This window comes from Boleophthalmus pectinirostris, unplaced genomic scaffold (assembly GCF_026225935.1).
Source record: "Boleophthalmus pectinirostris isolate CB_2022bp ecotype Guang Dong unplaced genomic scaffold, ASM2622593v1 HiC_scaffold_5, whole genome shotgun sequence".
Lineage (NCBI taxonomy): Eukaryota > Metazoa > Chordata > Actinopteri > Gobiiformes > Gobiidae > Boleophthalmus > Boleophthalmus pectinirostris.
The window spans coordinates 13464367-13479356 of record NW_026571404.1 but is presented as its reverse complement, the minus strand read 5'-3'; the positions used below and the strand labels follow the sequence as shown (position 1 = coordinate 13479356).

Below are 14990 nucleotides of genomic sequence, written 5' to 3'. Positions count from 1 at the left end.
TAATAATTCATCTTTTGTACTTTTTTTACTACTCAGCAATTAGTTTTTTTTGATAAGGGAACGAGTCAAACAATTATTTTCTGTTGCGCACTGAAAAATTAAGCCAAATAAAGGTTGACATCATGACTGAAGGTTTCCAGGTGTAGAGAACATTTAAAAATTAAGTGTACTAAACTAAACTTTCTTTTTATTTTTTTTACATTTTCATTTAATATGGCCACGGTCTTTGTTATGAAAGGTAGTTTAGTGTGCATTTTAAACTCTGTATTGTGCAAGTAACAATTACCATAATGTGATTCCAATTACTTTATAAGCCGATTCATCATGATTACTCCTCTTAGTCATTGCAGCCCTACAATAAAGTTAAATGCTTTCTTTGCAGCAGATAAAATGTCAACAGAAGAGGCATATCTGATCTTTTGTTAGACCTTATTTTAGAATAGCATTTGTACACTGCAAGTCAAACATAACTAACATAATAGATCACATCTGGTTTTGTTTCAAGAAGCTTTTCCTAACAGCTCGGTAAGAACTCGCTTCAAAAATAGAGGTGGAACATACATTAAAAAGGTATAATATTGCAATTGTTGTTTTGAGAATATGAAATATTAGCCAATTTCATTTCTCTCCAGCGATTAGGTCAGGAATCAGAATACACTAGACAGTTCGCAAAAAACCCAGAAATGTGAGTTCGGGCACCAGCCAATCAGCGAAGAGCCATACATTCTGTGTTGGCAACGATTCCCGAGATCAAGGATTTAAAGCCAGAACAAAGAGAATGTTTGGTGAATTTTATCAAGGGGAAAGACGTTACCGTCCTTCTTCCTACAGGATTTGGGAAAAGCTTAATATACCAGTTAGCCCTGTTAGTGGCGCATTACATATGTCACGACCAAATAGCAGCAATTGGTTAAATTAAAAAAGTACTTGTCTGCCATCGAGCAAACAAATCCTAATGCTGCGAATTCAGATGGTTTCTATGAAGTGAAACCGGCTGATGAATCAGGCTAATGAAATATCAGAATATCAAGAATACAGTCTATAATAAAAAAAAAGTGGATAAAAAAAAACAAAAGACAACCGAGACCTACAGTGTAATCTATACAAGGGGTATACAGATGGATTGCTTTGGATGGATTACCAAAACATCTTCTAATTATCAACGACAAACAATAACATTTTAACTACAATATTCCACAACCCTAAAATATTGTAAATGTACAACAGTATACAATCTATAATGGGTCATAGAAGTTATTTCAAACCTCTACAGCTCAAATGTTTATTGTAGAATGGGACAAATCACAAAAAGTTCCCCAATAGCACAAAGAAAAAATTCCCAGGATAAATATTGACCTCCAAAACATCCTGTTCCAACAAAAATATACTGAACAATAACACGATATAGTATTTATCATAGTAAAGTTATTCATGTTTGCCAATATTGTTAACCCCTAATTCAAAAATAAGTTGTTAATATAAACATGAATTTGTACCTTGTGTGTGTCAGCAGAGATACTAGTCACACCTTTCACCCTGAAGTCAAAAGGTGCAAGTGGGAAACCAGCTTTTTCCATAAAAACGATGAGAAATCCTCCCAAACAGGCGTCCACATGCAGAGGCAGACTATACCTCACCGCCAGCTGTGCACAGAGGGAGGAACCATGAGCTCACTGCTGTTTTCAATACAGACGTTATTTAAAGTAACACATTGTTTTAATCCTGACCTTGGCCACTTCCTCTACGGGGTCGATGATGCCGTGAGGAAACTGTGGAGCGGAGCACACAAGCATCGCTGTGTTTTTGTTGATGGCTCGTTTCATGGCCTAAAATGAGACAGAAGAATGAATATGAGCAAAATGTTCCTGCCTATATAATTTAAATTACCTTTGGGATCAATGAAGTATCTATATCTATCCTATCTATTTACACTGTTGGGCAATTTACTTCAAAACTGTAATGCGTTATTTATTACTTTTTACTGTCATTTCAAAGTAATTTGTTACATTACAATATTACTGCATTTAAAATGTAAGATATTACATGGCTATTGCAGCACGTAAGTTACTCTCAACAAAATAACTGTCGCTGACTGTCAAATAACAATCTGCGAGTGAAGATGCCGGACTTTTGCACCGTATATGGACTGAACTAGGACTAAACCAGGACTGAACCGAGGACTGAACCAGGAGCCCTGAACCAAGACAGAACCAGGACTACACCAGGTATAAACCAGAGCTGAACCAGAGCTGAACCAGGACTGAACCAGGACTAAACCAGAACTGAACCAGGACTAAATCAGATCTAAACCAGGACCAAACCAGGACCAAACAAGGACTAATTTTGGACGAGGATTTCGAATCTAGGACCACCCCTGAGAGAACCCTGAGACCGCGGAGCAAGGCTGCGATTAGCCTTGTGAAGCGTGGAGTTCTGCGTCTGTCCTTTCGCCCACGTTTACCCGACGGTCTACACGGGCGCACCTCTGGGCCCATCCCAACATTCCGAACCGTAACGATGGCATTTCACCACTGCTGATATTGCGGTGATTTTAGAGAATTTGTATGAAGAAAAACAAAAAACCCACCACTTCAGTCCAGGTTAAAATGCACTGTAACACGCATTACTGACATTTGTACCAAGTAAAATATTAAATTTTTTTCCCTGTAATGCCAAAAATTACTGTGTTACAGCAAAAAGCAATGCATTACAATAACTCATTACTTTTATAACGCATTACTCCCAACACTGTCTAAAACATAAAAATCAGTACTGCTTTCATAATAAAACAATTTTGCCCACATCAAAAAGGGTACGCGGCCATCATAATGTATATTCAGTAAAACATACAAAAATACAATTATAAATGTCTCTAATATCACTAACATGTATCTGAGAATCCATTTGCCAAACCCACTTGATTATTCATATTATGTGAAATTATTCTGAGTTTAATCCCAATTTTCGCATTGAAATTTCATTGCAGAATTTACGTTTTTATTTACAAACATTTAAAGAGACTGTAGAATGTGTGGTTATTTCAAATACCCCACAAACGAATTAAGCAATTAATTATAAGTATCTGTACTGACATGCTCAAAACAGTCCTCTTGTCTATTGTTAAGTGAGTTCTTAGCTATAAATGTTTACTTTGAGGACGTCATATTATATTCTCAGCTATACTTCATTTATTTATATTATGTGATAATTAAGGCAGAAGTGACACATCATGTTTTATGTGGTTTTAAACTCACTTTCACATCGACTTTCATGGTTTTCTTGTCCAGGGGGATGTGAACGAGCTTCATCCCAAAATAGTGAGCTGCTTTGTCGAAAGGCTGCGTGCACGCTCACAGGTGCAAGTCTGAGGTGGCAGAGGATATGGTCATTTAAAATATTTCAATACAAATTCAACCAGGGTTATTTGAGGACACACATGTTTTGACGGATAATACTGACACTGGCTGGGACATGTTATGTCTGGGTTAGTATATTGTTTTGGAAAAGTAAGTGTTCAATTAAAAATGCTCAAAGGCAGCATGACAAGTTAGACAAGCCGACAACTCAAAGGTCAGCGAGGTTAAAAAGCAATTTGTTTTTGTCGTAACTGCATCTAAGACATGTTTCAGCTGTTGACATTTATTCAAAACATTGTAGTAGTAGTTTTTCTTGTTTTTTTTGGTCTACGGGTATAAATTAATTTACTAGGGGCTTATTTATAAAACGTGTAAATGACCTAAATGTTACATATGTGTTAAAGGTGCATTGTGTAACTTTTCTGGTGGAGGCTCCGTCAAATGCTTCTCTTAATGGAGATGTTATTGCTTTGTCTGGAATATTTCACAGTATGGTAATAAATATTTTTGTCATCATGGAGACAAAACCTGGCCAAGTTTCTCAATAGGGCAAAAATATCAAAATATTATTATACTGTATCGTTTAATGTGACAATACAGTATCGATATCATAGGCTACTGTATCGATATATCACCAAGAGCATTTTAACGCTACAGTTTTGTTGCTTGTTTAGAGAAAGGAATCCCGTTTATTTGACTTTTTCGCTGTTTTGATGATTAAAATGTTTGTGTTTCATATTAACTTTGCACAAGAAGTGGTTTAACAAAGACTTTTAGTATCACAGCCATGATTTAGCCTTTATTTTTTACTGAACTGTATCGAATCGATTTGAAATATATCGTATCGAATCGAAAGTTCACTGTATCAAGTTATGTATCGTATCGGCAACTTCTTAATTAATACCTGTTTTTCTAGGTATTTTTGAGTCGTAAAACCACCTGTAATGAATAAGTAAGTAAGTAAGGTAGAGCTGTTTAATGTCATACTGTGGAACATTTCAAGCAGATCATAGACATATCCATAGAAACAAACAGGTGACAGACGCCCAACAGAAAAGTGCACTTATAAGTTGGTGATTTATACAAATACAACTTGATCACTGAACTTTGCACTTGAGAAGGTATTTTCTCAGAGATACTTTGTCAGAATTTCAAGTAAAGTTGAAGTGAAGTAGCTGCTTTACTGTATATGATCAAAATCAGACTGAAAGAAAAATGAATGTGTCTTACATTTCAGGATATTTGACTCCTCGTTCATAGGCCATGTCTCTGTACGCTTTACAGGCCATCAGTATACTCTCTGTTCCCCCTGAGGTCACCTGCAAAAGGCATCAAAGCACCAACAATCACAGAGTCTGCTACATTTATCATGTGTTTTTTATGTGTTTTGTATGTATTTAAGACTAACCGCGCCGCAGGAACTGGGTCCACCATGAAACAGAGAGCATGACATTCTCACTACTTCAGCCTCCATCTTTCTAACACCCGGGAAGATGTCCGGGTGCAGCGGGTTACTCCACGCAAAATCCCCATAAACCTGTACAGACAAAAGAAGGTAAATCATGCACGTTTTAGTTATCTTACATCATTTTTTATTAGCCAGGCCCCATTAAGATGCTAAATTTTAAACCCTGGATAATGTGTAATATTGGATGTTTAAAATCTAGTTTAAAATGGTTTGCATAATGCTGAAAAAAAAGTTTTACGACTACATTTGAGAGTGTACTTTGTAAACAACTGTGCATTAACTGAAACATGAAGCTGAAATATGTGCAGCTTTACTTAAACTATTATGTATGTATGTATGTATGTATGTATGTATGTATGTATGTATGTATGTATGTATGTACACTACCGGTCAAACGTTTTAGAACACCGCACTTTTCCAGTTTTTCATTGTTTACTGTTGACCAAAATGTATTCTAAACTTTTAATTCATGAAACTGTCCACCTTTGGCAGATATAACAGCTGAACACATGCGTGACTTGTTCTTTTTACAATAGAAATCAAATATTCTTCAGAAAGTTCTTCCCAAGTCTGTTGCAGAAGTTCCCATAAATGTGTGTCACTTGTAGTTTGCTCGGCTTTCACTCTTCTGTCCAGTTCATCCTAAACCAGCTCGATGGGGTTTAAGTCTGGAGACTGTGCTTTACACTCCATGTTTTCAAGTTTACCATCTTGTTCTTTTTTCCTGAGGTAGTTTTGGCAGAGCTTGGACTTGTGTTTTGTTATCTTTTAACTTTTTTTTTTAAACCTCTGGCTGTTCAGTACTTACTTTTGTACCATTTCAAGCTGTTCATTAGGCTTACACAACTTGAATTGCAATAAGTAACTGGAAAAATTAGGGTGTTCTAAAACTTATATGGTAAAACAAGTACAAGTAAATTAGCCTTCAGAGTATACAAAAAACAGAGTTACAAGCAAAGAATCGTTCTATGCTGTTGCACTCTAAAGTCAAGCAAATGAGGCACTATCATTACAGAATAGTTAATGGAGTTCAACAGGGACTGTGTGCTCGGGCTCCGGAAATACATTTTCCATTCCTTTTCCCCACAGACTTGTGTTTAAATATTAAGAGTTCAAAGACATCACAGAGACTAACAAGCTACATGGCAACTAGTATTCTTATCTTTTACATTTTGACGTTTTAAGTCAGAGCCACGTTTAAGTTTAAAACTTATAAAACTCTGCAAATTGCTTTCATAATTTTAATAACATTTTCATAAACAGATAAAGTAAAATTATAGGTCTTCTGCTGATTAGTCATTAGGGATGTAACAATAGCCGAAATATCGTGATATTGTATCATCAAAGTTTTCACAATAATATCATGGACATCACAATATATTGAATTACAAGTCTCTTTGCTTAAATTAAGAGCAGCATTAGCTAAAAAAAGATAGAGGGAACTACATAGACCATGATCCTTTGCTCCATTTCAGTGTAGACTACAAGAAGAAAGAACAGTTCTAAGCACTTTTAAGTCTTATTTTTTTGGATTAAGTCTTGTCAAGGCATATTAAGAGGAAAAACTAGCATATTCACAGTTTTGTTTGCCTCCACAAAATATTGCAATAAATATTGTACCATGGGATGTATATCATGAGAGATTTGGATATCATTACATCCCTAATTGTGAGCCTCCCCACTATATCGTGACCTTTCCCACGATATCACAATAAATATCGTACGGTGAGGTTCATACCATGATGATATCGTATCATGACACTTGGATATTATTACACCCCTATTAGTCACCATATAGCTGTTTAGCCGTGAGCAAGCTGAAATAATCCAAACAAGTCTGGTTATGGTGCAGTGTCTGAAGTGTCCTGGTGGATGTACCTTGACGAGGAGTTTGGTTAATGTTTCGTCGCCCCAGTAAACAGCCCCAGACACACAGCCTTTCTCCCACTGCACCTCATCTGCAAAGAGAAAGAGCATCCATTATTCACTGGACTAAAGCTGATCCAGAGGAGACAGAGTTACCCAGGATGACCTATGGGGCAATACAGTAGATCACTGAGCTACTGTATGTTCACACTGGACAGACACACATGTTGGTTGTCTTCTTGTATTACTTAAAGCACTATGAATTACTTTATGTACGAATTGTGCTATAGAAATAAACTTGCCTTGCCTTTCAATACCTCTTGGGGACATAACATTGATTATACTGTTGCATTTTGTTGTATGTAATATATGTTTTTTAATCATCTACGTTTATACTTTTAGTTTTAGTTTATGCATATTTCTGCCACTCGTTATTTGAACACTACTGTATTTGTACTTTGCTCTTTCCCCATGCAGTACATTTCAGTATTTTTTGAATTATATCCAGTCTCTTCATCCTAAAAGTCCTTGAATAGCTGTTACCGTGACTACCCTGCGTTTACAGTAAGTACATAACCAGATGTTGACTCTGCGGGGGGACAGCTGTGCAGTTATTGGAGCGTGTTGGGTCTGAGGTCTGGATCAGGACTTACTCAGAGTCTGGTATTCTTTGATTTTGTCCAGGACCTGGTTTTGGGACAGGCCTTTAGAGGGCAGCTGCTGCGTGTAGCTCATCCCCTCTTTAAGTGTGCACAGACTCTCTGACATGTCATCCAGCGCCTTGTTCAACTGACTCTGGATCTGTGAAGGAGGGAATAACAAAAAAAAAATCATTAAAGAGGGTATTTTTTCTTCTATGGGGTGTTAACTCCTAACACACTCATGATGTTACCCTTTAATGACTTGGAAATGCATGAAAATGAATGACATCTAAAACCTCCTCAGGTGTGTTTTTGATATATTATAACATGGTAGAAAGCTAAAAAAAAATACCCTGTCTTTAACTTAAACCACTGATTTTCAACCAGTGCCAGGGAACACTGTCGTGCCTTGAGGGATTGCCAGGTAAAATCTAATTTGAGTAGACTTATTCACACAGCCATTTAAAATAAGAATTTGCCAGAGATATTTGCTAGAAATATCTCTTATCTCTTACTGATTTAATTTGATAATGTTTTTCAAAAACAAAAATGTGTCGTGACAATAGGCTGTAAAAAAGAAGAAGAAAAAAAGAAGAAGTTCATAAATACAGTCTATGCTCATGACTTCACGACCAGCTAACCAACCTAAACCATAGTCACATAAACATCTGCTACCTATCTCATATTATTAATGTGGCTATTTCACTTCACTTTTGTGGATCCTTAGATGCTTCACATTTGGTCATAATACCATGGTGATGCTAATGCTTTGCCTGAAGTGTATCACAGTATGGCATCAAACTTATTTTTTGCATTTATTCAATTACAAGAGGTGTTTTTTTTTTTGCTAATAAAATACCTATATAAAAACATTTGCATTTTTACTGTGACTGTCCATAAATCTGACCTGTAACTTGGCAGGATCAACTGTTCCAGGCAAAGCAAAAACATCTTCATAGAGACAAGTTGGTGAAAGAAAAAATTAAATTGTGTACTTTTATCAGATGACTTATCCAGAAACCTGGATCAGTCAGTGTTTTCCAAGCAGGACCATGCATGAAAAGAGGGTTTCATCTCCAAGTGCCACAGAGTTTAACAGGAACCAAATCATGAGTGTAAACTAGGGCAAGCCTCAACGTTAAAAGATACAGATGTTTTCTTTTACTCTAAAACGTGTGTTTAAATTCAACCACTAATCTGCCACTTACAGAAAATATTCAGGTGATACAAACACCAGAAAGCAAAGCATAATTTTGCTATATTTACTAATCTGTACATGTAAGGACTTTTTAAAGCAGTCTACATTCCCAAACACAAGTAAGTGACTAGCATTAATCATAACAGCTAGATTGAACTGGGTCAAGTAAAGTTACACAAAACAAGCACTAAATATTTCACTTTATGACAGAAAGTTGGTGTTAAAATGACCAGAAGTAACCCAAAGTTATGCTCAAAGACTGAAGTTAAAGTGTGCCAAAGGTCCCCCCTCCTCCTCCTCCTCCTTCTTGTCTGACATCTGTGAGTGACTCAGAGCTTTCTACACAATCCTATCACTTATGAACCAAATAAAACAGGAACAATCTAACCACTTATACTCACAGCACTGCCGACAAATGGTATTTTTCTGATGAGGCGAAAACATTGCTTCTTGATTCGAGACGTTAGACCTATGAACCACAAAGAGAAGAAGGGTTGTGGTGAAATACTGGCATAAAGTATTAACCACAAGTTCAAAAGCAGCTGAGTCCAGTTTATAATCATAAAAACAGACACGATCAGATGCACATGACCAAGACTTAGGCATTAAAAGAACTCATTACAAGATTTTATCAACTAAGCACGATGAAAAGGTACACAGGTATTTAGAACAGTTGTCACGTGTAGGGCGGTCATGATTTAAAATAATAATAATAATAATAAATGATAAATTTTTATAAAGCCTATCGCTCTTTTTTTAAACACCACTTTGTTAATTCCTAATCTCAACTGAATTTAGAAGCTAGGTGGGATGGGCTTTGTTAGTACTTGGATATGAGACTTTTGGGAATACCGGGCACTACAGCGGGGCAACAGTGTCTCCAGTGCATATTGTTGTGGTGTCCTTTGGCAACACTCAAGGCCAGACAACAAAGATTAAGCTGGAAATGTCCTTGGCACAGCAGTGTAATTTTAGCCAGGCTGGCGCCACCTAGTGCCTCCACTCAATTTCATTTCTCTCCAGCGACTAGGTCGGGAATCGAAATACACTAAACGGTTCGCAATAACCCCAGAAAAGTGAGTTCAGGCACAAGCCAATCAGTGAAGAGGCAAACATTCTGTGTTGGCAACAATTCCAGAGATCGAGGATTTAAACCCGGAACAGAGAATCTTTGGTGAATTTTATCAAGGGGAAAGACGTTATTGTCCCTTCTTCCTACAGGAACTGGGAAAAGCTTAATATACCAGTTAGCCTCGTTAGCGGCGCATTACATAAGTCATGACCAAATAGCAGCGATTGGTTAAATGATAAAAAGTGCCCACCTACTGTCGAGTAAACGAATTCTAACGCTGTGAGGTCAGACGGTTTCTACGAAGTGAAACCGGCTGATGAATCAGGCTAGTGTAATTTTCCACAGCTATTATTATTATTATTATCATCATCATTTGTTTTGCATGGGAGTAGGTAATTAAAGATTGTCCTTTGTCAAATATAGTGATTTATTGAAACATACTACGTGCTTAGAATGAAAGAGAGCAGTGTTTTGGATTAGACTGCAACTTGAAAATATACATTCAGTCATAATTTCCTGGTGCATGTGTTGTATTCAGAGGCTAGACAAAGGCTTTAACACCTGCTGAGATCATGTTTCATTGGACAATCCCCTACTCTGCACTGCTGCGGTTCCCAAGGGTGTGACTGACGTTTATGACTAATTTATTTAGCTTTTTGTGCGTGGTCTTAAAATCCAAAACATGTGCCACATTGTTCATATAAGCCTGTCTTGTCACTTCTGTCTTATTTTAAATAAAGTAATAATGATAATGTGTTTATTTTATATTTATATTGCATTTCTGGACACACAAAGATGATCTGCATTGTATTATTCATTTGTTTCACACCTGTTATGTGAGACTGGCCTCTACTGCCCATCTGACCACCACTAATACTCATTCATGTTCCACTTTCATCACAGGTGAGGGGGATGAAGTGTCTTGCCCGAGGACACAACGACAATACGTACTGGTCCCAGTTGGAATCAATCCTTCGACTGACTTCTGGTCTGGTGGACAAATGTTCTAACCATTGTTGACCCAATGTACCATGTGACTTTAAAGAAATGAATGTCAAGTTAAACCTACATCAGCTTGAGTTTGGTTTATTCATGTGAGATTTCATGCAATAGTTAACACAAACTTAGACTAAAATGCGTTCAAGTTAGGACCGAGTACTAGCGTGGACTCGATTTGGTCCTGTTCTAGTCTTGATTTAGTCTTGGTCAAGTTCAGGTATAGATTTGAGTTTAGTCCTAGTTAAGTCCCAACTTTTATATGATGAATGTAGAAGTGTGAACGCAGTAGGGCTGTTTGATTATGGAAAAAAATCACTATCACGATTATTTTTGATCAATAGTGAAATCATGATTATTCAAACGATTATTTTTTAATTACACAAAGCATTTCCTCAGCATTTCTCTTTAAAAAAAAACTTAGTTATTGATCAATTTATACAAAATACGCACTTTAGAGCAGTTTTGCGATGTATAAAACATAAAATGAATAAAATATACTTTAAACATGAAATAAGGCATAGAAAAACATAAATGTATCCAAAATAAACTATATATCCAGCTGTTCTACAATCTCTATATTTAAAAAGTAAAATAAATATAGTTATTTACATAAAAAAAGACTTTGTTAAGCTTTAATCGCGTCAACACGATTATATGAGTTTCAAGATCAGTTGACACACAAATCGAAATCGCGATCAAAATTAAATTAATTGCACAGCCTTAGAACTCTAGCCTGATTCATCTGCCGGTTTCACTTCGTAGGAACTGTCTGAACTCGCAGCATTAGTATTCGTTCACTCGATGGTAGCCAGGTACTTTTTTATCTTTATTGCTGCTATTTGGTCGTGACGTATGTAATGCGCCGCTGACGGGGCTAACTGGTATATTAAACTATTCCCAAATCCCGTAGGAAGAAGGGCAATAACATCTTTCCCCTTGATAAAATTCACCAAACATTCTCTTTGTTCCGGCTTTAAATCCTCAACCTCGGGGAATCGTTGCCAACACAGAATATGTGTGACTTTTCGCTGATTGGCCACTGCTCGAACTTGCACATCCGAGGTTCTTGTAAACCATCTAGTGTATTCTGATTCCTGACCTAGTTGCTGGGGAGAAATGAAATTCAGTGGAGGCACTAGGTGGCGCCAGCCTGGCTATTAGAACGCAGCCACAGACTTTACAACAAACGTGCCCATGGACTGTACGATGTTATAAGCACTTGATTTCCCATTCACATACCAAGCAGTTTTAGTTATTTTTCCAACTTAAATCTTATTATTTAACTTGATTAAACTATTTACTTTCTTGTTGGAAGAGGAATCCTTTGACCCACACGGCTCCTATTGTTGTGATGACGGTTGCTCCAATGATCTGCCAGGGCTCCAGTTCACTGCAGCCGGAGTTCACCTGTCGACGTGCCTCCTCCAAATACAGCAGCACCATCTCCCAGTACACCTCCAAGGCACTCTGGACACAGCACAGGCAGGATTAATATCAAACTTGATTTCGATACTAAGGAAAGTCAATGCAGATTCTCATGTTTCTTTCTGTATAGAATATGATTTTCAACATTAAGTTGTAGCACTTTCTTTTATATTCCCATATATTTGTATAATCCCTCAGTTATGCAGGAAGGTATCATCGTGGTCTATGGGCATATACTAGTCTATGTACTCTTATACTTGCTCTGGTACAGCTCAAGATAAACACTACATTATAAACTGAACCCATAGTTAAAATTGAGCTGAAAGACAGACCAGAAATCTATGGTGGAATTTATCTTTTAAGTGGCTGTCAAAATGGAGATGTTTGGAGCTGGTTTGTGGTTAATATCTCTGTAATTACTTGGCTTATCCGCATTAAAGAAAAACTGGCACAAAGTTCAATGTCTTGTATGCCAGCATTAAGAAATTACTAGCTCTTCTTTAACTATCAAGGCAAAAAGTGGTGGTGTTACTCAAAAAGACATAAAACTGTCAATTGAAACCATTAGCCATACAGTTAATATGACAAATTTGTGGAACTTATTTCAATCTGGAGTTGAGTTTTGTTTCATTCACAAATGTTCAACACGCAAACCCTGCATATTTAGGATTTCTTCTCTCAAACACAAAACACTCTCTTCAACCTTGTGACGTCATGGGGTAATACAGGAGGTGTTTAACTGTGTTTTTAAACTCCGTACACCTTCACTAGAGTCATCTGGATCATTTCAGCCTTGGAATTGCCAATCTCTGCTGAACAAAAGGGAAAATGTAGCTGTTAACTTGAAAACTACTGCGTCATCATGACATCCCAGTGTGGAAAAGAGCATTATGAGCTTTGGAGATGTAGACAGACCTAATAAAGTGTCACTCAAACATGTGTGAATGAAACAAAACACAACTCTGGGTATGTTTTTGAGAAGCTTAAAGTTCATAAGTCAATTTTGCGTAATATAGGACCTATAAAATATTATAATATTTTCAGTACATCATAAGAAACAAGGGAAGAAATATAAAAACTAGGGGTGTAACAATAACCGAAATATTGTGATATCATATCGTCAAAGTTCTCACAATAATATCATGGACCATCACAATATATTGAGTTACAAGTCTCTTTGCTTAAATTAAGAGTTATGGTGCAGCAATAGCTAAAAAAAAAAAGACAGAGGGAACTACAAAGACCATGATCCTTTGCTCCATTTCAGTGTAGATTACATGAAGAAATAACAGTTCTAAGCACTTTTAAGTTTTAGTTCTTTGGATTAAGTCCTGTCAAGGCATTTTAAGAGGAAAAAGTAGCATGTTAACAGTTTTTTTAGCCTTCACAAAATATCGCAATAAATACCGTACCGTGAGGTTCATACTGTGACGATATCGTATAGTGAGACTTGGATATCGTTACACTCCTAATAAAAACTAGTTACAGAGTTATAACAAAGATGAACAAGATCTTAAGTCTAATCCAATTAACTAAACTCCCCATCTATTTTAATACCCCTATTTTGTTTTAAATGACACTACTTACATCAGAAGACATCGTTGCTAACATCCGTAGACGTTTTTACTCCAAACTCAAAGTCCCATCCCAGTTTCCAGATCTCTGTCAGAGACCAACCCACTATCACTGGCCCCTCCCTAACTGTGCAAAACGTGGGAGGTTTTGTAATAAACCACAACAGACAAAGGGGAGAGACGGGCTTAAAATAGAGTTACGCTGTCAATATTATCTCTGACGCAGGTGGAGTAATTAGTTTTAGAAATCACAAAAGTTTAATTATGTCAATATGACCCACATCTGCTTGCCCAAATTCCATCTAGTTTCAGATCGTAAAGAAAAGGCTTGATACTGAATACAGACTCTACGACTATGATAAAAAAATAAATAAAAAAAACACTCTTCTTTAGACAATAGAATTTAACTTTCAACATGTTAAATCATAGTACTTTCTTATTACCATGCAGTCTTATATCTGTGTGTCATGAGAGGTTCATTTCTGGCCTGTGAATGTGACTTTTTAGTATTGATACCTGCTCAAATGAGTATCTAGTTTTGATACTTTGATTAGTATCTGATTTTCGATACTTTTGACAGTCCTGCTTAACACAACACGTTATGGAAATGTATACTGATTTATATCTTTTACATGCTGTTGGTGAGCTTCGAATTGAATCTTGGCTCATACCTTTCAACTCGACTTTCGTTAGTTTCATAATTCTGTTCGCTTTATCTCTTACACATTCTAAGATTGTTCTTTATCTTTTGTCATGGTGAGTTCATGACGCAGTGGGATGTGCAGAATTACAAGAAAAGGTGCAGAAGGTTCAATAGATAATGCCTTAAGTAACTACAGAGCATAACAGGGGCGATGGTTGTGCAATGTATAGATGAATCATGACAGTATTGCCTAACGAGCCGTGCACATAACACATATTTTTTTACTGCTACATAAGCGATTTTTTAGGACTTGTAGCTGGCATATATATGAGAAGTGAAATCAGGTGTTGAATAGTGATGTGGTCATTGTCTAGACTTTTTTATTTATCGCTTCCTGTGTTTTCGGTTACAACAAAGCACGAGTATGTATCCCTTTATAGATGTTTCCTCATATTGTTGTGAAAGCCAATTGAGCCAACTGTATGCAGCAAATACTATGATGTCCTAGTATTGTTGTCATTACAAAAATACATACATACATAAAAAAAAAATCTGCTATTGTCATTTTTATTTTAAATGTAATTAATTTGTATTTAAGCAGAATATGTCTTGCCCCAGTACTGGAGATATTGTAAATAGAGCTCTTGAGGGCAAATTATGTCTACATCTGTTTTTTGAAAGTTGTGAAAAGCACTTACCAACTCATTGCGGTGAATGATTAGGATGCTCTGCCTGCACACAGCAAGTC

At 36.6% G+C, this 14990-nt stretch overlaps 1 protein-coding gene across 1 annotated transcript in view; it reads right to left on the bottom strand.

The window, feature by feature from the left end:
• sgpl1 (sphingosine-1-phosphate lyase 1) overlaps positions 1-14990 on the bottom strand; it is a 30176-nt gene that overhangs the window by 7798 nt on the left and 7388 nt on the right. The window contains 10 exon segments of the mRNA XM_020927055.2: positions 1497-1643; positions 1728-1826; positions 3255-3335; positions 3337-3364; positions 4587-4675; positions 4765-4893; positions 6703-6782; positions 7344-7491; positions 8931-8998; positions 11902-12067. Of these exon segments, the coding sequence (XP_020782714.1) occupies positions 1497-1643; positions 1728-1826; positions 3255-3335; positions 3337-3364; positions 4587-4675; positions 4765-4893; positions 6703-6782; positions 7344-7491; positions 8931-8998; positions 11902-12067 (1035 nt within the window).